Below are 26,250 nucleotides of genomic sequence, written 5' to 3'. Positions count from 1 at the left end.
TATGTTAACATAGCTTTGTAGTTTTCCCATATATTGAACAGAAACTGAAAAATGTGACATTTCGAGATCTGACATGAAATACTGTACTATTAATATGGCTTGACTTATTGAATATAATTTTGTAGGTTTTTTGATTGCATAATGTTAAATAAAATATCCAAAATATGTTTATCTACCTATCTATTACAATTTTTTAACTGTCTCAATCCTAAAATCTAGGTGATGCAAAACTGTTGGGCATAACTATAGAAACAACTTAAATCAGACTATTAAAAAATATCAATAAAAAAATAAAGAAATGTTAGAGAACACTATACAAATTTGAAGCAGCTCATTAAGTGATTGGTTTTGGGGTCTAACAATAATAACAAAATGATCTATCCATCCAGGGAACACACAGAAAGAAATGAACAACTCTTTATCAAAATAGTTTATTTTTGCCAGGAAACCAAGATGCAGTCCTTCTCCTATTAAGCAGACATCCCAATAACAACCAGGTGCACTATCTGTATCAACTAAAAATACAGGACAAATAAAATAAAATAATGATTATTTTATTTAGGAAGATCTAGGGGGAAAAAAAAAGAGAAAATAAACTTTTGCCAGGTTAAAAACAAGTATGGCAAATACTTCACATGACAGTCATTTTTTTCTATAATTGTACATTGTAAGAAATTGAAGTATACAATGTTGAATAACACAGAATGCACAGAATAACTAAAATACAGATCACTGATTAAGAAGGTCCCTACATTTTGAATGAGGGCTGATATTCTGGTCTCTTGAAATATTACATACCAAACTGTTAGTGATCGTGAAAGTGTTGTTTCCCAACTTTTTTTTCCGGTGCAGTATGAGCAGGGGTCTAACAGTCACAGTCCACAGCAAAGACTCTTATGAAAAAACATATCAAAGGTTTTCCCATTAAATAAGAAAACTGTATTGAAGTTTTCCACCCCACCACTGTTTTGCTGTTTCGTTGTCTTTTTTATGATTTTTTTTTTTAAATATAAAATCTTGATACCTGTCTCTGCACTGTTTTGTTCACTATACTTTCCCAGGGATTTTTGCACGTTTGCGTGCAATGGCATCTTCCACAGCTTTCAGTTGCTTCAGCAGTTCCTCGCGCCGGGACAGTGTGCTGGCTTTGCTTGATTTGGCAGAAGCCGATCCGGCTGTCTGGGGCTTGCCTGACATACTTGGGGTTTTGCTTGAAGCTTTAGGTTGAGGAGATAGGGGACGTTTCCTGAAAAACAAAATGTTATTTCTTATATAAAAACCTAGCATGTAAAATCAGATGAAACAGTGATTAGTTGTACTAAAAAGAAAAGAAAAAAAACAGCTGATGAGAATTATAAATAACATTGAAAGTTTCATTTCTAATTTTACTACTTAAATTGGAAATTAAACTTTTCATTAACTTCACTTGTGGTGGCGTATACACTGACCTCTCCATTTGCGCTGGCGGTGGCCGCTGGTTCTGCCCTCTTGGACGCTCTAGTCTGGGTGAAAGTGGCCTTCCAGGCAATCTTCTGTCACGACCTGTTTATAAAGAACAGCAAAAACAGTTTCGAAAATGTTTTCTTTTACCATGAATCAGTCCAATAGTTTTCTAGCGTGTGATGTCATTCTTATAGTACCCGAACAGAATACAAATGCCTTCATTCTCATTGGTCAACGTTTATGTTCATGATATAAAACTGTTAGAAAATAGTACTAGTTTTATTGCAAGTCAAGTAGAGGTAAGTTTCGTTTAGTGCCTTCCTCAGAGAAAATAGATACTGTATCAGTAGCCAAAAGTCATGATGTATCTAACATTATAAAAAAGCAAAACAAAACACACCATATTTCCCCCTTCCTTAAAAAAAAAATACAATGCCATCTCAATTGTGTCATCTTCTAAAATGAGGAAAACATGCATAGCATTATTATTGAATAGTAAATCAGTAGCCCCAAGAAACAACCCCTAGCAAACACATGGGAGTGCCTAACCCTAAACCTGTCAGACTTGTCCAGCAATATTTACATTACTTAGCACTGGGATTTAAACACATTACCTATACCACCTTAAATCAGATAGTCAGCTAAAGATTGTTACTGTACACTAGGTATCAATGCCAGACTGTCTTACCTGAAATATCACCTTTACAGTTTAATAGTTCTTTCTGATAGACTATTAAACATTCGATTATTAAATGATACCTCCAGCGATTATTTCTCCAAACTAAGAATATCGTAGATTGGTTCTGGTTTTTTAATACTACTAACAGATCAGACGTATTGAAGACACTAGTTAACGTTTAGCATATTAATGTTAGAACAGCAAAAAATGGACAGTAAATTATACATTAATTCTACACTAATTCACAATTTTATGTCCAGGGGCCGATTTTTCTAAACTTTATCTGGATCAAAGTGATCTGGATTTTGTAATTCTACATTTTGTGATCGAGATTACTTTTACCTGCATCATTTTGATTCAGTTTTTCAGAAAACGTCACTGCTGGATTACATTTATCCAGATATCAACAATCACAACAATGAAATCCGTTTTTTTGAATAGGCTAGTTCTTAATAGTTCTTTTTTTTAAAGAGGCCTTATTTATGATATAACCTAATTTAACAAAATAAATAAGATTGTGGTAATAATGATTAATACACAACTATTTATTTTGTTTTATATATATTTTTTAAACAAAATCTAAATCACTTTTAATGTTAGTGCACATATAATGCATGCAGATAATGGTTATTTTATGTATGCCTACTTAGCAGAAATTAAATAACAAACTATATTGAATAAAAACAAAACTTTTGAAAAAAGGATATTTTTTTCAGACATCTTCATTGCCTTCGTCGGTTGGGAGTCCAGCATCTCTCAGACGAGCTTTAAGGGAGTATGTGAAGGCATATGCGTATGCTTTTTTATTAAAGCTATACCACTAAATATGTGTTTTCCTTTTTGCTTGCATGGATACAAAACTTACATATGTAAATATTATATTCTAACACTATTTGGACATATAGCGTGTGTTTGCTATGACAATTCAAACAAAATATCACTGTTCTGTGATCATTTAAAAGCTAAATCCACCTCCGCAGCAGGATCACAATAATTCTGTTATTCTGGATCAATGTAATCCTGATCTCTTTAAATTCTAAAAAACCCAATTGTAACATTTAATTGTGATTAAATGTGCAATCGGAATTACCAAAACGAAATCCAGATCACAGTAATAGCAATCACAATTTGATGTTTTGAAAAACCAAATTGCACAATATAATCCAGATCAAATAAGGAAATCCAATTACCAAAGTTTTGAAAAACCGGCCCTAGTTGCTTTGTTTTTAACCCGTGTGTTCCATCCACCCTACCTCTCTCAGGTGACATGGCTATGCGTTTGCTCAGTGGAGACGATGGCCTCTCTTTATCTGATGGTTGGTATCTCTTCCTGTTTCCCCTCTCAGCTTGCTGGACAGAAGGAAATTGGTCAGATTAAAATCACAGCTTAATATTTTATAGCAAGCAGCTTTTTTATTTTATTTGGGACCGTACACTATGGTTAGGAAAGAAATGTATCATTTTTAGGTTTCAGTTTCTTATTTGATATTGGGGTCATGAAAGCACCTGAAGGGCAATATTTCCAGAAATAACGACTTAACTATTGCGATTAAGAAAATAAAGCGTAAGTTACCATAACAATATAGCTAAAGAGAAAATTAAAAAAAAAAAAAAACAGGTAGATACCAGTTAAAAATGCTCCAAAAAAGTGAAAGTAGCCTGTCCTCAAAGGAGGACAATGGCACTCAATGGGTGAATAAACACATGTGCAACTAGCCAGCTAGTTACCTTGTTGAGCAGTGTCAGTTTGATATCCTTGTGTGAGCCGTACCCGGACTGTGCTTGTGACTGTGGTGGTGGCGGCTGGTGCTGGGGGTGGTGGTGATGGTGTGCAGGGTGCAGGGAGGTTTTGCTGCTCCCTGATTTCTGACCCGAGGAGGGTTTGGAGGGATCTGCAGGCGACTCCTGTTTCCTCCTCTCCTCTTTGATGGGATCTTCCTTTTTAGGCTTTCCTGGGAGATCATTAAAGACAGAAATGGTTTACAGTAAAGCTTTTAATGGGGGGTGGGGTGTATATATAGTTTTGTGTCACTGCATTTAAGAAGCTACTTTTAGTACACAAATCAAACTACTATTTAATAAGAAACTTTCCTCTTTTACTTTTAAATGTTTAAAAGATGGGCTTTTCATGTTTTAATATTCTTTAGTCTCACATAACTAATTAGAGTAAAAAAAATAAAAATAAACTGTGCACCCCATGATACAACATATTCAAGAAATGAGAGGAACACTCTTCCTTTGCATTTATATGGTAAATGAACAAACAACATATGCCCACCCTCCGACCGGATACACTACATAGGGGTTACCTTTCTCCTTTTTTGGCTGTGCTGGGGTTGGTGATCGCGAGCTGGCAGAGGACACTGGGCTGGCCAGGTCTGCATACATGTCTTCCGAGTCCGCGCTGCGTATAGAACTGCTGCTTGAAGAGGCGCTGGATACCGATGACACGCTGCTCACACTCAGACCCCTGTGGTTCATGAGCAACAGGAAAGACATCAGAGCGCAAACAAATCACTGCAACTTCAGAATGAAAATTAACAAGAAAGCAAAACTGACTGATGAACTTCTGACGATCAAGGATTTGTTAAGTTTTAATAACGACTGCTTATTCTAGATTGGAAGAAGAAAACAAAGCTTACCTGGATTTTCTGTGGTCAGCAATTGGGCGGGGGTGGGGGTTGGGGGGTAAGAGAGAAATAATTACATTAGGAGTAAAGATACCCTTAAATTTAATTATTTAATATATGTGCTGACAGAATTGGCTGTTATAGAAGACTATCTGAACAATTTATATATTCATATCAAATGTCTACCTTAATTCCTACATGACATTTGCTGCTGCTTAGCCAGTGAATAGCCATTGAACAATCAAATATGACCTCTTTCCATACATAATTGTTAATTGCCAATGAAAACACAAAAGCTTACAATAAACCCTTTTTAAAATGTAGTGATGTAAGAATGTATTCACATATATGGAGGGAAAACATATTTAAAATCAAAACTGAAATAAAGGAACAAAAAAAGCATGGGGACCTTCCCCCTGTGGAGGCTGCAATCTGTCAGTCGACAAACATTTTAGCTAATGACAGGGGCTGAAATGTTTGTCTACTTGGCTTGGGAGGTGATTTGATCAACATATACTCCACCGGACTAAACCACAGATTGGTTTTAGAACATTTTACGCACCAAGGACTCACCTAGATTGCATCAACTACCTATGTGTGGTTATCCCAGGATTACCCTGGAGCTGTAAATGCTTAATTTTACTTTAAACAGTGGTGGGGGTTGCTCAAATTAACTCTTTAGTTTCTAGAAGCTTTACTGTTGATCTGATTGCTCACAAACCTGGATTTCCTGGATCCGGAAGGGGAATTGGAGTGGGAGACTGAGGAGGAGCGAGACCTGGACAGGGAGGGGGATCGGGAGTGAGAGCTGGAGCCGGAGAAGCTGCTGGCACTGCCGCTGATACTGCCACTCTCTGTCCGCCTGTACCGGAGAGAGTTCCCATCAAACACCGGTCAAACTAACAACTAGGAATCACTGAAAGGATCATTCTAAATACTAAATACTGTAAAACCTTTAAGGTCATCTCACAATTAAGGTCACTTTTTAACAGTCTCAACTGAATCAAAACAAAAACTCATCTTCAATAATGAGGCTGCCCTTTATTAAGTATTAAGGCCACTACCGCTACCAGTCCTAAATGTGTCAAGCCACTGTTAAATTACTCTAATAAGACCATCATCCTATAAACTACTAAACCCTCAAACTTCGATGGGACGACTTTAACCATAGTAAAATTCTTTGAGAAATTTTTCAACAATATACCTTCAGTAGTAAGGCCACCATTTAAAATGAACAGTGATAAATACAATTTAAAAAAATTGCAAACAATGTAGTTACAGAAAGCTATGCTAATGTAAAAAACAATGCTTGTGTATAGGCATTAAGTCTATTAAGCTACCCTTTATTTACTGGTTTAGCATTCACTTACTCTGGATTTCCCCATATTAAAAGGCAGTTCCTTCATAAAAGGATACTTGCATAGCAGGGTCCTTTTATGATTGATAAAACATTGAACCACAAAAAATAAAACACATGTAAATCTTTTACAGACAGGACATTGCAAAGTCAGGGTTTTCACCTTTTCTGAGGCTCCGACCACAAGCATCTAAATTAAACAACAGCACAAACATGTGTTTGAAAGGGCAGGATCAGTATTTGGAAGGAGTGCTGCGAGGTCAGCCTTATTTGTAAAGATACAAAGGAGGCATTACCTTACAAACCATCATAACCGCACCATCCTACAAATTCAAACCCTGCCCAAAGATTTCACATGACTCAATCCAGCAATGGTTAACAAAACAATATGCTTACTGTTACTCTAACGCCGACACGGCTACCTACATGCATTCACGGCACATAGAAATCTCGTGACAAACTCCCAGCTTAGTTTGGTCAAGACCGGTTTTCAAGATTTTATTAAAAAAACACACAACAAGCAAGCATGATCAATATTCACATTACAGCTATTTTTTGTAGCACATGTCCAAACAACTGGCTCATAGTAAAAGCCATCCAATGTTCAGAATGATTTCCCAGTCTCTTATTTTATATTGAGGCGTCATAAAAGCATCTGAAGGGCTATATTTGCATAATTAAGTTACATTTAGACTTAACTTTTGCAAAATTACAGTAAGTTATCATAACCATACAGTTAGAGAAAAACAACAGTAGATGCCAATTAAAAATTCTCCAAAAAATTTCAAAGTGGCCTGAGGGTTGAGTGGTTTCCAAGATACAGTTACCATTTTCTCCACAACAGAAGTAACCTCACAATATTGTAATGGAAACTAATCCCAACAAAGTAGATCACTAAAGTCTAGATTTTAATAACCTTAAGAATATATGTTAAGGAACATCTGTACCATGTTTCATCCCAACTGAACAAAACATACAAATCTGGTGGAAAACTACTGTAGGGAAACCTACAGGTACACAACGGTGTATTATTTTACATGCTTATTTATAGTAAGTTGCCAGGTGCTTCTCCACTAAAATATTTGAGATTTGCATATTAGTGTCAGGTTGGAGAGAAGCTATGGAAAGAATGTCTGGTTCAACGATAATTTGAATAAACTATAAACTATATAATATTCTATAATTAATGGCATTTGCAATAAATATTATATATTATTATATAAATCTTATATCGCCTTATATATATGCCCGCGGCCCGCATAGACCCATATATTATATTACTATATATATATATGTGTGTGTGTGTTACTATGTATTCCAAAACTGATACGAAGGTTTTGACTGTCTTGCTGAAAAATAAGTTTAGCGAGTTCCTTGTACCTTCTTACAACATAATTGACCACCTTTTGGAATCCCTTAGGGAAGATTCGACCAATTTTATTAATATAATAAAATAATATTTACAATTTTGTGTGTTGTGATAAAATTTTAGAGAGAGTCGAACTTAGCTTGAATACATTATGTGTTTAAATATATTTAAAAAAAAAAAAAAAAAAAACTACAGGGTTTAAAGTTGTACGAGAGCTGTCAGACAGAATTAGTTTTGACAAGTTTGTTATCTGTGTAAAATTGGAATACACAGTTGAAACTTACAACACTAAGTTGCCATTTCTGGCACAATTTGAAGAGTGAAAGCGGACTACAACCATTTCTGGTATAAAATGTAATCTAATATACTGAACTTTAAAATGTAAATTAACCTTGAGAGAGAGAAAGTTCACTGACCAGCCCTTGATGTGATTACACACACTGTGTTTTGTAATAAAAATGGCACAGGGGTTGTATTGTAATTATTTGAAAGAAGATTTCTCGATTGCTATAGCTCTTGTAGTCAACTGAGCATCCCCACTTAGCCTGGGTACTAGAGGCTTTGCAGCAATTGCTGTCTTACCGTCTGGGTGGGTTATGCTGTTGGCGTGCCTTCCTCTTGCCTTCCCGGGTATCAGCTGGCTTCCCCACCTCAGGGACTGGTTTTGCACCCTTTCCAGGAGGCCCTGGGAGCGGAGGGGTGGGTGGCTTCTTCACAGGCTTATCACTGCGGGAAGAACTACAGTCTTTAGCAACATCACTGAGACTGCATTAGGCGCAATCAATTTACAGTTATGCACCAGTACCTGTGAAAATTACATTCGCTCCCCTGTAGCTATATAGAAAAAATAAAAATATCCTGATATAAAAAAAAAAAAATAGAAAAAAAAGCCACTACATTCTACTGCTATAGTAGTTGGGCTAGGGCGTCTACTGTCTGGTTTGTTTATTTCATATTATGAAACAAAACCACATTAACACCTGAAAGCCAGAAAAGTTTTTGACATTAAAATAAAAAGGTTCTCTTTAGCCACTGCTTACATGATGATATTCCAACTTAAATAACAGTAGTTCATATAAAATATTTACGGCTATTAAATTTATTGGAGGTTGAGGTAGTTGACATTTGTCTACCGAAGTTCAGTATGTAGCTGTGTTTAGTCATTTCTTAATATTGAGTGATGTTGGGTGTGTTGAGTGTGTGAAGTGTAAAACACCCTACCCCTTGACAGGGGGTACCGATGGATCAGCTTTAGTCTTCGCAGCATTCCTCTTAGCTGAAGGAGTCGGTGAAGGAGAAAGAGAGGAGGAAAATGACCTTGATCTGCAAGAAAGGAGAAAAAAAATCCTCAAATTATACTCGGCAACATTTCTTGCTTCGGCCTTAGACCTCATCTCTTTCTCAATTTTAAACGCACCACTTTAAAACACAACACTGACCAAACCAGGTCAACCAATACCACACCAATGGGTTTCAAATTATGTTTTCCATGTTACCACAACACTAGTACATACACTTTAGTTAAAACACCTTTACATCCCCCACCATGGCTATAAATACAAAAGTATACCTATCAGTATCATGGTAAAGTACAGCACCACAACCTACTTCCACAGCATGTGTATATAAAATGCACACACCACATATTGACTACTACTTCCACATATCCCTAAGTTCTGATACTCTCAAAAAAGAATAAATAAATAAAAAAAAATAACACTATTGATGATTCTCTAAAAATCTATATTCAGGGCGCCCCCTAAGGGAGGCATCATTGGTAATATCTTATATTACGATGAAGATTTTCTCTGTTAGTCACCGCATTGACTATTTGCACCACACATCAAAATTATCTGAATGTGCTCCTCTTTGCTTAAATACATATGCTAGAAACAGAGAAACAACCATGATTGACAATTGGCCACGTTACATGAGTGTTTGCTTTTCTCGTGAAATAAAACGTGGACATGGTGCCTTCTTGTGTTTACATGTAAAGCCCCTCATTTCCCTTTGGAACACCTACTTTTCCCTCGAAATCTATGTAAATGAAGGACAGGGGGAAGGGGGGGTCAGATTTAAATTAGCCATGCTGACGGCCCACTTAGATTCTCGTGCTGGTAACCATGAAAGTCCCCAAAATACTGTTTACATGAGCAGAGAAAAGATTCACAAGAAAGAATCCATTTGTCATCATGTTTGATGAAAAATGGTTACTAAAGATCTGATTTGTGTCTGCGTTTTAGTGTTGTCGCCCACACTGCTTTTCACACATCATTTGTGTGTGTTTTTGTGTGTGGGGGAGGGGGGGGGGGGTTGTTAAATCTTTATTAATAATAAACTGGACCAAATCCAAGTGGTTACTGAACAAGTGTTTTGGCTATTGCAAGGGAGGGGGTGGATACTCTTGAAGCATACTGAAGTGAACCACAAGCTTGTTCCCCAAATTATTACAGCCTGTTGTATCCTGCACAATCTGTGCCAGGACCTTAAGGATGTGCTCAGGCAAACAGAGGAACAACTCCCTCAGCCTCCAGCAAGAATTGGATATGAAGAGGGTCCTGCTACTAGAGATGCACGGCTATCTATTTTTGTAACCCGACGGTGTTCTTTTATTTTGTATCTCATTTTGCTTTCATTAGATTGTTTTTTTATACCAAATATAGCATCCTCATTTGCGCTGTACTTGTGTGACTGCTTTTGCTTAATAAAGAATTGGAATACTGAGTAGTATTGTTGATTCCCAAGAAATAAGTCGCAAAAATTCCACACATTTTATTTTGGGAGTGGGTTAAACAATGTTTGTCCTGTGCACTGTATCAAGCTGCCTCATTATATCCTTTTTCCTTATGGATATTAACACCCAAGCCTCTTCATCGCTCCAACGGACCTAAGTGGAGGATGGACACGGGGTTTGCTCAGACATAAGTAACTAGGAGAAAATGCATTGGAGTATAGTTATACACATTTAAACAAACATAGTACTTAGTAGTACTTTACAATGAAGATCTTTTGACAGTTGGTTGGAAAGCTATTTGCAAGTGTATTCTGAAGTACTGTACAGTAGCTGTAACCACCTGAATTCACAAGCCTACGCAGTTTACCAAACATTTTTAGTAATAGTTATAAACAGAAACATGGTAAATACACTCTGTATGACACCTTATAAACACATTTAGATCTGTGTATGATTAGCATTATACAAAGTTCTAGGAAAAACACAGGAAAAAAAGTCGCAACATCAATCTGATAAAGGAAATATTAATTATAAAAATAACATTAATTTCCCTGCTGCCAACTTTGGATTATGGTAACTTACGTATTCCCATGTGACTTTTATAGCAGCTTTAGGAAAGGACTTGAATGAGCTAATTAACATTTTCACAAGAACATCGTGTTTACATGTGTAAGTAGCCGTTGATTTCACAAGCTTTTCCTGGAATCTCACATGAAATAGAGACTTTCACGGTAAAACACTGAGACCATTTTTTGGAACACTTTCACAAGCTTAACCCTGCCAAGTTTCACGTGTATTATCGATTCACATGAAATAATCACACATGTAAACTGGCCTAATGATGCCTGACTTACCTGTACATTTAAAAAACACACTATATATATATATATATATATATATATATATATATATATATATATATATATATATGGGGTATATATATATCCCACTATTTTCTGTCAGCTGATTCTCAGTGAAATAAACATTTCAGATCATGTTCTACAATCAACAGAGACTGTCACAGTAAAGGTAATGGTGTTGCTCACCTGGACCGGCTCCCTGAGAAGGAGCTGTGCCGGGAGGAGTGGCTCGAATAGGAGCTATAGGAGGAGTGGGAGGAGCGAGATCTGGAGTGAGAGGAGCCAGAGCCGGAGTACGAAGATGATCGCGACGACGACCTGAAAACAAGGTTAACTGTTAAGAACGGGACAGATCAGAACAAACTAGGCTTTTCTATCAAGGATGGAAGATGGATCTACAAAAACAAAAAAAATAATAGGTCTTAGCATTATGAGTGTAGTGGTTGCCAATATCTGTATGGACAGGTCTGAACCCAGAAGCAAAAGAGGAAAACATGAAGATCTGAAGGGAGAGAAATTTAGTTTGTGTTCTCATAATAATATTTTTTTTTTTTTTATAGAAGCGGTCAAAAAAAATAAATAAATAAATATCAACTGAGCCTTCGAAGTAAAAATTATGTGTTCTCAAATGTATCAGTTATTGGTGGATTACAAATATATGTCTCTAAATCAACATACAATAGGAGTGGCAGGAATTTTGATTTCAACCAAATCTCTTCTACTTTTTTCTATATCCCAAAACAAACAAAGTTATTTTTTTTTTCATATTGCAGTATACAACTGCATCCCAAGATGTGTGTACTATTAACCCAGGTACCTTGAGGAGTTGGACAGAGAAACAGAAGACCCAGAGGGTCTGTGTCTCCGACGCCCCCTGATCGGAGAACCACTCATACCAAGCCTCTTTTTCGGAGATTTTGACCGCTGCCAAGGGTCCTGCCACTCGTCCGGTCGCTTGATCATTGGAACACCCATGTCTTTCTTGGGCGGTGGCTCCACCTGTCTGCTGGGAAAGAGAACAAACTGTTAACGATGTGGACATCATTAGGGCATTTCACATAGGGAACCTTAAAAAGCACATCCTTCCTCAAGCAATGATTACGTACTAGAGGTAATTACATTATATTGTTTAGACCAGGGGTTCCCAAACTGTGGTCTGCCGCGACACAGTCCAGGGTGGGCCACGGGAGCAATGACATTCTATTTATTTTTTCCTATTAACAGCGAAAAACAGGTGCCGGTGGCAGCTGTAACTGTAGAAAAATAAAATGTAACAAGGGAGTATTGGTGGACTGTCAATCAAAGCAGAAATTCACAAATCATAGCTAACAGATTGCCTACCTGTAGGCAGGGTGTAGAGCGAGAGTTCTGACAACACGGCAGGGTTAAGGTCATGTGATCGCTCTGCTAGCAGACGTAAACAGTGTGTTCAGTATTTTATAAAATTACAATATGTCGACTCCGCTACCAAAGCTTTGAGGTGCTGGAATGTGTTTTTTCTTTTGTAGAAACGTTTTCATACTAACTTTTGTACTTGACAACATTCATTTAAAAAATTCAAATTCAATTGATGCCAGTGATGAATATGTTTGTGACTAATTAGCTATTAACATTTAACATATTGAGTACTTTGATGTATGTTTCAATGTATAAATCAAGTATTTATTGATAAATCTTTTTACATAACAGTAATTGATTTATTGCTTTTTGGATATACTGCTATTTTATTGATTACTGGCTTGTTGACAGCCGTCTTAAAATAATGCTAGAATATTTTAAAGTTTTTGCTTGGTTAAGTGGCGCTCAGATTTTGTACTTTTCTTTGAGGGGGGGGAGATTTTGCAAGCTATATTTGCGAAGAAAAAGTAGTGGTGAAAAAAGTAACTTCTGCAAGGCTCTCGTTTCCCTCTGTATTGTGCACATTCTTTTTTTTGGAGCATGAGCAGTAACAGCTGGACATTTTAGTTACAGTTTTCAGAAATCAGGATTTAAGTTATGTTTCTGTGCACATTGTACTGGTTTTACTCAGTGATTCCTGTTCATGTATTTATGAATTGAAATAATAAGGGACATGCACTTCTTTCTTGTTTGATGACCAAGAAAAATAAATGCATTTTTAAAATTTTAAATTATACAAAAGGTGCATAATTTAAAGGTTTGATAAAAACGTCCCTTTAGTTTTTGCAATTTATTTAGTGTTTCAGTTTTTTTACTTTCAGTCCATGTTCTATGAGGTTTCTATCTTTCACAATATTTATTCAAATGAATAAAGGACAGTTTAAATTTATTTATAATGTTACAGGTTCAAACATATGAAATGTTTTTAATTTTACATTTTCCAAAGGAGTGCTAATAGTGGCCCGCTTTGCCTAATGCAGCTGCACAGATGGGCCTTGGGTAGCGCTACCTCTAAGGCTAAAATGCGTGCATTTTTCGCAGTAACTGACAACAACCTTTGCACTCAGTTTACTACCTTTCACAAGTTATCACAAATAACAACCCCATCGAGACTCCAGCCTCGTGAGGTAAACCTATTATTTTGAGTCCATTCTTACAAAGCATTAACATAAGCATATTTGTGTCCGTCTTGCAGCTGATTCTCCGATTTCCCTCTGTAAAAATGCACGTCACATTAGTGCAAAACTCGCTCATGCACCAGCGAATCTACAGGGTCGGCGAAGCAGGCATCTCTGCCTCTATCGAGAGTAGTGCTCGGTGCTGTTCATGAACTTTACAGTTTTTAACTCATTGTATAATTGAATACTAAAATCAGTGAAGCACAACCTTCCTGTGCTATTCAGAAATATAAACACTCAACTAAACATAAAGATCACAGCACTCACACTGACAGTTTTTATTGTATTTCCCTTTAAAAAAAAACAACCATTTCAGAAATCATCAAGCGTTTTGAAACTGGTAAGAATGCAAATCAACACATTAGCTGAAAATACACATTTCCGTATAGTACTTGAAGACAACATACCATGTCCATTATTTATTTTTAATTTTTTTAAAAAGTTAATTCATCATGTGACTTCACTCTGAAACTCAACATGGCGGCTGCACCAACGAAGAAAAAACAAGCAATGTTTCAGTAAGACAGAGCTTAAAGAAATCTGATTATCTATGAGGATGGTGCGATAAACTCTTAAAGTTTTGCTGTAATTCGTGTGATCGTGTACAAGTCAATACCATTAAAATATCACTGCCAGTCAACACATAGATAATAAGAAAGCAAATAAATCAGCAACAATGGCAAAGCACTGCATTCTATGCTGAAAAACTAAGAGGTACTGTGCTCAAGGTGGAGCTTTTCCCTAATTAAGGAAGATAAATTAATTGCACATTTCATTATTGTTTAGGTTATTTCTTTCCATGCTACCTGCTTTTTAATGAAGCTATAATTAGCAATTGTAAACCATGGCTGTTCCTTAATTGAATTATATTTTCTCACAACCAAGAAATGAGCTAAAAGTGCAACAAGTTAGTCAACACGCCTTTATTAGCGTTTCATATTTTACCCTGGTTATTATTATTATTATTATTATTATTATATTATTATTATTTATAATGCCTGTAAAACATTGAACTTAATTTGTGGAGTTCTGTACAAAGCATTACTGTCATATGACATTGGTGGACTGTTCCTGAACTGTTTCATATTTTTTATTGTTATTATAAATGCCAGCAATAAGCTAAACAGGTCTTTTCAAAACACCTTTATTTGTAGACTGAACTACTGTGTTAGTGGAAGACTGTAAATATGATATGATTCGCATAACTATGCAGCACGTTTGGTTTTCTGAACTGTTGTAATATAAGTCTTAGGTTTTCCTAGTTATTTTAATGCCAATAATGAGCCAAGTGATGTCTACACACATAATGACAGGTTCTTTACTTACTACTACAAAGTAAGTTTGAAAAAAAAAAAATGTGGTAACATTTATTAAATTTACTTATTTTAGCTACAAACATTATATTTATGTTCAAATGCAATTTTTCATTAATAATAATTAATGAATAAACAGTGGAAGCAAACATAATTTGGTATTCCCAAGAATAGAACAATCAGTAGCCTTAAAGATAGCTACAATTGAAGGCAGTGCAGATGCCAGTGTTTTATGCAGTAGTATAAAGCAGTTTTATGCAGGCCATCAGTTAAGCATGCAGTCTATATCAATGATAGCAACCGGCAGGGCTGCATAGGATCAGAGGATGACTCAAAATCACAGGCAGAGCCACAATAAATATCTTGTCCACTGGTTTCGACAAGGAGAAGAGGTCATTCAGCCCATCAAGACTTTTTGTAGCACACCATGTGGCCAGTGTTTTATGAGAAGTGTGAGATACATCTCACTGTATTCCTGTTACAGCAGGATTGACTTCCTTTGGATATATAACACAACTAAGAGTGGTCTGCCTGGGACACAAAGGTTTCTGTTTGTTTTGTTTTTCACAGAGAAAGAAAATGCTTACAATATCCCCCAAATGAAACAGGAGACTTGTAAGGATGTTATACAGTGACGTACACTGCTCATCAAGCCACAAGTTAATAATCCTCTTGGCAATACTTTGATGTGGTTTTAGTTAACACAATAATTCCAGTAATCGTACCTGCTGTGCTATTTCATTTGAAAGAAACGTGTGCCATTGAAAAATCAATAACACCTGGCATTAAGAAAGCTCTAATTGTAAGCTTGGCTTTCAGGAAGGATATTTCCCCTGGAGAGTGAATTTGCCACACCTTCAACCACCTTCCAGCAATTAAACTGCTACGCAGGGGGTCTTGCTACTGAAAACAAGATGTCTTATGCCAAACAATATGCTATGTTACCTGTTAAAACTGTGCAAATGGTGGAAAAGTGTAACAAATGTATTATTTCGGGTTAATTTAATCTATAGTCTCAATGCAGGAAGACCAAGAAGCAATTCATGCTTCAACATATCAAGGTTCTCTCCAGCTCATAATTTATATTTGCTGATATTTAGTAGTATGTAATTTTTTGTTAAATTCTCAATTTTGCATAATTTGTACTTTCTTTTCTGCATCATGTGTGTTAAAAAAAAAAATAAATAAATAAATAAAAAAATAAACACTTCCACAGAGTAAAATAAAAGGTTGATCAAATTAGAAACCCTTTTTAAAAATGCCTTCCATACATATTATGAGAAAAATATGATTTTGAATAGACTTGAAAATCAGGAACTGTTGTAGTTCTCAAAGCATCTGATGTCATTAATGTCAACTGAATATGAAACTTCCACACCACACCACATGATACAAAGATCTATTTATAGCATGCATCAACAGAACAATAAAAACATCAGTTTATATTAAACTACTAATGTCTGTGGCATTACTGTTACTATTATTAGTACTGATTTAGCAACTATTTTTAGCACTGAAATCTGATCCCTCTTATGAGCTGAGGGATTAGTCACCCTCTTAAAACGTCCCTTAAAAAAGTAAGTATACAGATCTACAGGAGGAAAGTACTGTAGGTAGATATTAAAAGTATCAGTACCTCAAAATATGTCCTAGTTCAATATTTCACTGCAAGATTAGAACACTCTGGTACTATTCATTGTTTAAAAGCAGATTTCTTTACATTTAAGTAATGAAGGAAAAACATTGGGACTAAATTTTAATTAGGGAAATAAACATTTTTGTCTTTTAACAGTAATCCCTTAGAAAGCTGCACCTAACCATTCTTATCGCTCAAATGGGGAAGTTTCCATGTGGTTATTTACATGTGAAGTGGTGCGGATGCACGTTTAGAAGAACAGCTCGAGAGGATCAGGATTGTGCCTGAAAATAAACTCGAAATGTACAGGGACATTTTTCATTTGGCTCAAGCACAATGTCTCAAATAAATTAGAAACTCCACCATTGTAATCTCAGGGTTAGTGGTTTTCCACGATCACAGAATTAGGCATTTTGGGAATGGGATTTTGCAGTGTTGCGTTTTCTGCGTATACCCAACCAAGTTAATTCATCATGTGACTTCACACACATGTTTCTGCTGAAACTCAACATGGTGACTGCACAACGAAGAAAAAAAGAAAAAAAAAAGGCAGTATTTCAGCAAGAGAGAGCTAAAGTATCTTCTGATTATCTATATGAAGATAGTGGGATACTAATCTACGTATTTTGCTGTCATTCAACTGAATGTGTACTAGTCAATACCATTAGAGATCATACTGCCAGTCAAACACACAGAGAACAAGAAAGCAAAAAAGACTGTGACAATAGAAGAATGCATTGCTTTGCCATTTAAGGCAGGGCTTTCACGAAGCAAGCTAAATTGTGTATTTCATTATTGCAAATAACAAGGCAGAATTAAAAGGGGCGCTATGTAAATTACAACCGGGTGATACACAAAACTGAATCAACACACCTTTTCTTAATCAAACTATTTAACATTTTATCCTGGTTATTGTAATGCAGTAAAATTCTGAACTTCATTTGCGAAGTACTGTAAATAGGATTACTCTCACAAGCCAATAAGCCAATTGCTTATTGTTGTTGTTAAGATTACTATTATTTTTCTTTCCGCCAACAAAACTTTAAAAGTTGCATAAAACCGTTACATGAAAACTCTTGAAATTTCACAGAGTTGTAGACGCCAATGGGAACTAATGTCCATAGCTAAATGAACATGATGGTTTGGCAGCCATATTGGATTTTACAACAAATTATGTCGGAACACATCTTGTCGGAAACCACTTATCACAGTGTTCGGATACTTGGTACACATGGTTAGGGATTGTCCAAGATGCACGGTGCTTAAAATGAAGCCAATTAGTTTTCAGCATTGCTCTAGTTGCATATACTGCGCATAAAATGAACACCATTGGAAAAAACTCACGAAAACGTCAGAGTAGTGGAGGACTATGAGAATTAATGTATGCTCTATTAAAAACAATACTTTGATATTGACCTTGACGTCTCCTTAAGGTCAAATGTAAAACTAGCTTATAACTCCTTACAGAGTGCAGACAGATTAACCCTTTGCAGCCCATTATTCAGCCCTTGTCAGGCGCACCAGGTCAAACTTATTTTACACGTGCGGTTTAAAATATATATTTTTTTCAGAGTAAAACAGGTTTAAAAGGCATTGAACCGCAAAGGGACGCTCAATACTGTATCTCCAGCCAAGCCCCACCCCTTGTTCGCTGTATTTTTCATATACCTCTTTATAGACGTGCATACTGATAAATCCTCTCCTGATCACTCATTTTATCACCAAGCTCCTTAATGCGATCCAAGTTATTATTTTACAACTACAACATCTCAAAAATCTCTGCAAATGTCTCTGATATTCTCAGAGCTCTGGATGCAGAGGCAGCTATCTCCTTTGTTTATGTCCGTGTTCTCTGTGGTGCATGGGGCTATGAGATATATGCCCCCCCCCCCCTCCTTTTTTGGGGGGCTTCATTCGGCTCCTATCTGTGTCATTCAACCATTGAAAGGTTTTCTCTTTCCAGAGAAAAAACGACTAGAGACCTGTCTTTTTGATGATGTTGGACAGGGTCCGAAATCGGACTGGAAAGGGAAAATTGTAAAGTCGGACCTGGTCCGACATGGGACAGCAAAGGGTTAATGGTTACTATAGAACATATATAGGAACTCATATTTGTTTGATGTACATTACTAAAGTGAACTATACGTATAGGTGATAAAAATGGTGGTAATATGTATAAATGTACTGCTGTTTTTAACTTAGTTCTTTTTAAATAATAAAGAATAGAAATTTGATCTATCATCTACTATTATGGTGTGGCACCTCTACTTGCATCAATCGTGAACAATATTGGGATATTTGGAAGATTGAACCCACCGACAGCACCCAAAAATGGAAAACACTGGTAATTATTAGTGTGTGATATAAGCTACATGTTTTTGACTTTATTAATTTTAACTATCAACATTATATTTATGTTCAAATGTCATGTTTAAATAATCAATACATTGATAAAAACTGGGGAAAAAGGAATTGGTCATATCTGAAAAATGGAATTTGCTATTCCCAGAATGGTAAATCACTAGCCCTAAATCATCCCTCAATTGTACCTTGTTGTAGCTGACAAAACATGTTACAACCTCGGAACTTCCAGGTTAGAAACTTAGACAAAGAACACCAGACAAAGGACACCAGCAATAAGGCCATACGAATTTCCTACCCCCCCCCCCCCCCCCCCAACACACACTTTTACAAAGGCATTGGCAGCACACTCAAATAAAATGCAGTTTCAGTGACATCCATAGCCAGAAACAATGTTTTCCCATATATGTATACAAGGATGTCAGTAACATAAACCCCCTGTGTCACGGCTGTAAAATCAGAATTGGAGCCATCGGTTTAATAAAGTGTTTGACCATGACACACATCAATATTATAGAATAGTACAGAATAACAATTAGCAATAAAATGCTTAAATCACATTTTGATAAGCAATTCTCCAGATATATTCAGAAATGTATATAAAAAAAGAGAGAAATTAAATGGACAGTTGTCCATCCCTCCTCTATCTACCCAGAATTCAATATTCTCAATAAATTAACATTACAATTATGGTAAGCTATTACCAAGTTTTATGACAACTGGAGAAGTGGTTCTCTGGATACAGGCAAAAATGTAAGTGCAACAAACAGATGTTCAAACAGACACAAAACCCTGGTGATCTCAAAGTTGCACGACAAAACATATTGTGTGACATTGTAATTGCACTGAACTGCTCCATACATTGCCATATTCTACTACTGCTCTTAATTCTAACTACAGTTGTCCTGCGTTATACCTCCCCCTTTATAACGCCACCCTTGCATACCGCCAGCTATTGTCGCTGAACAAATTTCACCAAAAACAGTGCTATTTTTACCTGTTATATCACCACCACCATCTGCCAACTTCCCAAGCCAAGCAAACGTAAAAATAAGCACTGTAGTTTCCCTCACTGTAGTGCCAGCGAAGCAATCATGGCCAACTAAAACAACAAAGTTATGCAGTTAACTTTTTCAGAATGCATCTGAAAATAAGAAATCAAGGACAATCGAAGACATTCGAATGGATAAAATCAAATGGCTTACCTTGACGGAAGGAGTCGTTTTGTTAAACTAAAAAAGTCTTGACACAGTCTAAAATAAGTGGCTTTTATAAACCACAGTAAATGTAAAAAATTTTTTTAGAGGTTTGTTTGTTTATGTGCATGTTTTGCACAAATGAAGACTGACAAACTAAAACAACAGTTTTGTAAACAGCAGAATATCTATTTTTTTATTACTTTTTTGTTTAAAGAAAGGGTTTGCCTGTACATAATCAACATTTTTTTTTTTTGAACAAGCTTTTAAAAAGAATGCTGTTGAGCTTAAATTGCTTTCTGAAACAAACAAATTGAATCGTTCAATAGGGGATAGTATTCAGCAGGCTTACAGTCGTGCCACAGACAGTAAAGTTCAAATGTCCAGTACAGTTATATAAAAAATAAATAAATAATAATAAAAAAAATATACTTTTTGTTTTTATGGAATTGTTGTTTGGGTGATTTAACACTAAAATGAGTGTTTATTTAAATGTTTTTGCATGAACTGATCCTCAAAAGTAACCATGCATATTTCATACAGATGGGAAAAGATGATAAAAACATTACTAGTACTGTAGTTTTAAAAAAAGATTAATATTTTATTAAAATGGCCTGGAGATACTCTAATTCTATAGCTAAAAATATAAAACATTTGAATGTATTGCGAACAAAAATGGTTGTGTGTGCGAGTATTTTTTTTTGTTGACCCTCATAATGCCACCCTCGCTTATTGCCTGTTTTTGCTAATGGCCCGTTCTTGGCGCTATAAAGAGGGTTGACTGTATTTCCTGTATCTTGTACTTCATTTTACTCTTGTAAGTATCCGTATTCACGTTTTTACAATTGCTCTTATCTGAAATTGTTCTTATCCATTTATTGTAGTTACTATGTGCGCTTAATGGAATTTACTCTTAAGCATATATTTTTACTAGAAGTTTAACTGGTCTTAGTCAAATTCACTCTTAAATGGAATTATTTATTGTATTCTTTATTCTGCTCTTATTTTCTACTGATTACTGTACTTTATAGCTGCTCTTATCTGCAATGTGATATTTTGTAAGTCGCCCTGGATAAGGGCATCTGCTAAGAAAAACTAATAATAATAATAATAATAATAATAATAATAATAATAATACACAGGTATATGAAGGCCACCACAGCATTCCTGTTGCAAGGGATTGAAGGCCTTTTCAAGTACAAACGAAAAAACAAAAACAAAACATAACTTCAGGAATTTAGTTACTGTATAAACCAAAGATGTGGTGCTTTACTTTGGAAAACACCTCAGGAACTCTGCCAATTCTCAGAAACCCTGGTTCTCCTAAAGTCAATCAACTAATACATTAATTACATTTTTCCTGTGGCTTGTTATCGACAAACAAATGATTCCACTTCCCTTCATTTAACTTTCCCGCACTTCAATCTGGCATGGTTTAAGGTTTCTGCATCCTATCTGCTTGTATTCATGGGTCATTCCATACCAACTCGAGCTGTTGCCCGACCGTCTCAGATTTTGCTAGAAAAATTCACCTGGGGGTTTTCGGGCCCACTGAGTTAAGAAATGCTAATCCTTTTTTTTTTTTTTTTTTTTTTTTTGCCCATTTGAGATGTGACCTGACAAAGGTCAACCTGAAGTGAAAAAAATGACCCTTACCAGAAAAAATGACCCTGGAATCAAATTTGATGCTACCATCATGTGTAGCACCTTGTTTGAGGGCTTTCAAGAAAAAAATACCAGGAGCACCTAATTCACTTTTGGCAAGTTGCCAGATGAGGGCTAAGTGACAAGTTTTATTTGAATTTCAGGACAACCCTTTACCTTGTGGGGGGATGTGGGTCCTAAAATGTTAGTATTGTTGTAAGGGACCACTCTTCCAAACGTAAAACACTTTTGGTTTCAAGTACCCCCCCACAGGTCATTAACCCCCAAAAAAATCACCCAGATATTTTTGGATAGATGTTGATGAGATCTACAAGAATGAAGCAAAACATTTTGGTATCCCCAGATTTTGGGCAGGTTCTTGAAGTGCACTTGTCATGCATTCGAGCATTGCTTATGGCCACTATGGAGAGGCTAAGATACCATAGTCCTAATCGAACAGTTATTCTGTTATTCTTCAATTTTTCATTGTCTGGGGTTAGATCTAGAGTAAAAACTTGCACGAGGAACTTATATTTCTTTGTACAGTGACACATTTGAAACTACCAAAACCTCAATTAGTTGCGTATTAAAAACTATAAACTGATAGAACACATAAACTTAGATAACCATGGTAAACTTAAGGAACTTGAGGAGTTAACAACTTCCTGGTGTCACTAACCTTTCACGTCTACTCCTACTGGAATCAAAGTTTTTACACCAAGTATATAACTTTGCAAAAAGGAAAGGATTTTAAACATTTTAAAAGTTGCATGCAGAATGTGGTTGGTTAACAACTGCTACTGAAAACCACACTTCACAAAGTTCAGTAATCATCAAATTTAAAATTACAACAGGCGTGAACTGCAACGGTGAGCAAGATTTTCTTCACAATGTTCTTCCATTCATAAAACAGTGTCCTTGGGGAAGGGCCACTTGAAGGTGTTCAGTCTGGCAGGATGCAGAACCTTCACTTGTGCTACATCTTCAGACACATTCTCAACTTCTCCATGGAACACTTTATAGACATACAACACCTTCACCCAACTTGTATACGTAGCTCAGCTGGACCCTCCTGGACAACTGTGCCTTTCAACACTGTCACCACATAGAATTCCGTACTTGAGAACTTTATCTTGCCTGGGATATCGGGTAAAAAGTGGTGTGCTTCCCTGGAGCCGGTGATGGCTAGGGCGTCATCATACCTGGCATTAAGGCGAGGGTGGTTCTCTTTAACCTGTTCTTGAGAAATGAACGTGACCTGCACACCGGCTATGTGTACTTTCTCCCATTCATAGAGCTGGCAAGGGGTAAGAATAATGTTGCCTTGAAGACTAGCTTGTGCTGCTCTTGCTTTAATAGTACGTCCCACACCATCACACAGATTTTTTCCATGTGATGTGGCAAAGTAATGTGATTCTTGTACTGCCAGCAGCTCAGTCTCTGAAGTAATGCATATGTTTCAAGTCAGGTATCTCTCTCTTGATCAAAGGAATCACCGCTTTCTGAAATGCATACACTGTCGACATGGAGTGATGCATTTCATTACTCATCACTGCAACGCTCATATACTTAAGTTCACCGTCCCGACGGAAGTAGAACACAAACGGATGGAGTGTTGCCTGAGAATTGTCCGAATTAAATTCTTGGCAGCGTCTTGAATCACAAAACTATAATTTTCTGCAAAATCGAGCAGACAGATGGCATGGTCGTCATTCAGATCTTCTTTCAGGTACCTCGGGAAGTTTGCTTAGAAGAAGTTTCTGAACTAAGATTCTTTTGAAATCCTCAACCTTCTCCGTCAGTCAGCAGTTTGGACGATTAAGCTTCTTCCTCAAGGGAGCACCCAGTCTTACCAAGCAAGCTTTTGTAGTCCTTCTGAGCACAACACGGCTTTAATGTCAACTTTACGTTCTGATGGTATGTTCAGATGCACAGAGTGAGTCCCAGATGCTCCAGGCAGTATGCACCACTTAAGATTGCAGAGCTGAAAATTACGAGAATCCAATCTTTATTAGGTATCGCTCTTGGAAGTTACAATGGGTTTCACAAAGTGCTTTAGCTTCTTCAGTTTCTCTCTATTGATACACACAGTTACCACCTGTTTTGCCCCTGGGCTTATACGACTCATTTCTTGCTTTTTGTAGAAGACTCATACACAGTCGTTTAAGTCTTTCGTCAAATTCCAACCACTTTTAGGGTCAGGCTTCACCATTAAACCCTTTTCCTTTTTTAGCTTTCGTGCAAGCTTGACTTGATGAACTGATGTGGAAAAAAAAATCATCTTTAACTTACATTTACCGTAAGCCTCACGGCATTCAACAGGAACTTTCCGCTTCACTGTAGACTCTCCGATGTTGCCAAGAGACTTGTTCAGACATCCTCATCAATGAAGGAAACGGATGATGAAGCCAAGCTTTCTTTGCAAGTGCTTTGTACTTGCTCAGGCTGCTTCTGCTTGCTTTCCTTAAACAGGTTTTGCACTTTGGGATTGTTTATGCGGATGACTCATCAAGGACAGTTTGTGTCCCAGAATTAGTTTAAACATTGGGAGGTCTTCCGCCTGTTTCCGAGTAATAACTTTGATGCCTTTCACCGATCCCTGTGTCTTGTGACTTTTCGTGGCATAAGCACACCACATCACCTTCTCCAGAGAACCTCAGTTGTAGCAGCTTTAGGTCATCTTCAGAGAATTCGAAGGTGTCAGTTGATCAGGGATGTTTGAGTTAGGTTGAAGATAAGTCAGTTTGTGGCACTCATCTCGATACCGGAAAGTTCAGTCCTCCATCTTTGTCAGATACGGCGGGATACCTTTGAAGACTGTGCTTTTCACCAGTATGTGTGCTTGTGCACGTGCATGAGTGGTGCAAGCACCACTTGGTAGAGAAATCTGTTGGCTTAAACTGACTTAAACTCTTTATAATTCCTTTTAATATTTTGAAAGATACAAAACTAAATGATCAAATATGGTTAAATGTTTTACTTCAGCAAAACACAAAATAAACAATGGCTCAAAGGCCAAAAACCAACTAAAAAATGGCATCAACTTGGTAGCTCTCTCTCTCTCCCTTTTATATGGTGTGGGATGATTGACTGATTGGCTAACCATTCATAAGAAAGCCATTTGCTTCCTTCACAGTCAATTAAGCCTCGTGGGCAGGCACACCTGAAATTCTTTGGAGTTTAAGTCTTTAGTGGCAGGGAACCTCTACCTTGTCAATAGGCTAAGTCCTATTTCTTCAGGATGTGCCAGTTCCCGGTATGTATGGTACCGGGACGCTGGAGCACCGCCCGGAGCAGTGTTAAAAACCACATGGCAACCACGCTGTATTGTCAAGAAGGCAGAAGGCATGTGTATGCAAATGGAGGGGTAAACAGTGAAGTTTATTTTTTTGTAAATTTTCCATAATTTTTTCAACACCAGACCTCACAACCAAAAGAACATTCTGAGATTGGAAACTGCATATGGTATGGAAAGCAAGTCAAAGATCATGAAATGGTTAACCCCTCAAGCACCTAAAGTTTGCCAAGATTATCTACTTTTTGTGTTTTCTATTACTTTGTAGTTTTTAAAAATGCACGCAAGGAAATGTGTCACTGTAACAAAGAAATCCAACTTCCACATAACCGCTCAGTTCCAAGCTAGTGCCACTGGAGGCACACCCTGCCACTTTTTTATTCTAGATCTAACTCCAGACAATGACAAATTGAAGAATAATACCAGTTTGGTTAGGACTATGTGGTACCTTAGCCTCACCAAAGTGGCCATAAGCAATGCTTGAATGCATGACAAACTCCAAAAATCTGCGGATACCAAAATGTTTTGCACGATTCTTGCAGAAATCATCAACATCTATCCAAAAATATCTTTGGGTAATGTTTTGGAGCCCCCCCCCACCCCCATGTGAGTTATTTCAGAGGGGGTTAATGAGGGTGCTTGAAACTAAAACTGTTTCACAAAAAGTGGTCCCTAAGGTTCTTACAGCAATAAATACATTTTAGGAGCCGCATCCCCTACAGGGTAAAGGGATGGCCTGAAGTTTGAATAAAACTTGTCACTTAGCCCTCGTCTGGCAACTTGCCAAAAGTGAGTTAGGTGCTCCTGGTATTTTTTTCTCGAAAGCCCTATTCATCACCAGTCAAACAAGGTGCTAGACATGATGGTAGTGTCTAAGTTCAGCCAGGGTGACTGTTTTGAACAGGGTCACTTTTTCACTAGGTAAACCTTTCCAGGTCATAGCTCGAAGGGGAAATTAAACATAAATAATAAATGATTAGCATTTCTGAACTCAATGGGCCCAAAAAGCCCCAGGTGAATTTTTTATAACAAAATGCCCCTTTTCTGGTTCAGTTGGAGTGGAATGACCCACATACATACATTTAAACTCATTCCTAATAATCTATTAACCTTACACACACCCATCCAAATCTGACGTCTGCTGTTTCATTTTTAAA

General features: G+C 36.8%; 1 protein-coding gene across 4 annotated transcripts in view; it reads right to left on the bottom strand.

Annotated features, from left to right (window-relative positions):
• Positions 1-412: 412 nt before the first annotated feature.
• The window catches only part of LOC121296372 (zinc finger CCCH domain-containing protein 18-like), a 51,911-nt gene continuing 26,073 nt past the window's right edge, over positions 413-26,250 (bottom strand). For 2 of the 4 annotated variants that reach the window (XM_041221862.1, XM_041221865.1), the window contains 11 exons: positions 11,890-12,078; positions 11,259-11,390; positions 8,700-8,801; positions 8,061-8,204; positions 5,474-5,614; positions 4,765-4,773; positions 4,432-4,592; positions 3,851-4,074; positions 3,376-3,472; positions 1,449-1,542; positions 413-1,246 (listed from right to left, as the gene is read on the bottom strand). In XM_041221862.1, coding sequence (XP_041077796.1) covers positions 1,048-1,246; positions 1,449-1,542; positions 3,376-3,472; positions 3,851-4,074; positions 4,432-4,592; positions 4,765-4,773; positions 5,474-5,614; positions 8,061-8,204; positions 8,700-8,801; positions 11,259-11,390; positions 11,890-12,078 — 1,492 coding nt within the window. In that variant the 3' untranslated portion in view covers positions 413-1,047. The remainder of the gene's footprint in view (positions 1,247-1,448; positions 1,543-3,375; positions 3,473-3,850; positions 4,075-4,431; positions 4,593-4,764; positions 4,774-5,473; positions 5,615-8,060; positions 8,205-8,699; positions 8,802-11,258; positions 11,391-11,889; positions 12,079-26,250) is intronic. The other 2 variants (XM_041221863.1, XM_041221864.1) reach the window with 2 other exon arrangements.

Source organism: Polyodon spathula, chromosome 21, assembly GCF_017654505.1.
Source record: "Polyodon spathula isolate WHYD16114869_AA chromosome 21, ASM1765450v1, whole genome shotgun sequence".
Lineage (NCBI taxonomy): Eukaryota > Metazoa > Chordata > Actinopteri > Acipenseriformes > Polyodontidae > Polyodon > Polyodon spathula.
This window is presented reverse-complemented; position numbering and strand designations above follow the sequence as displayed.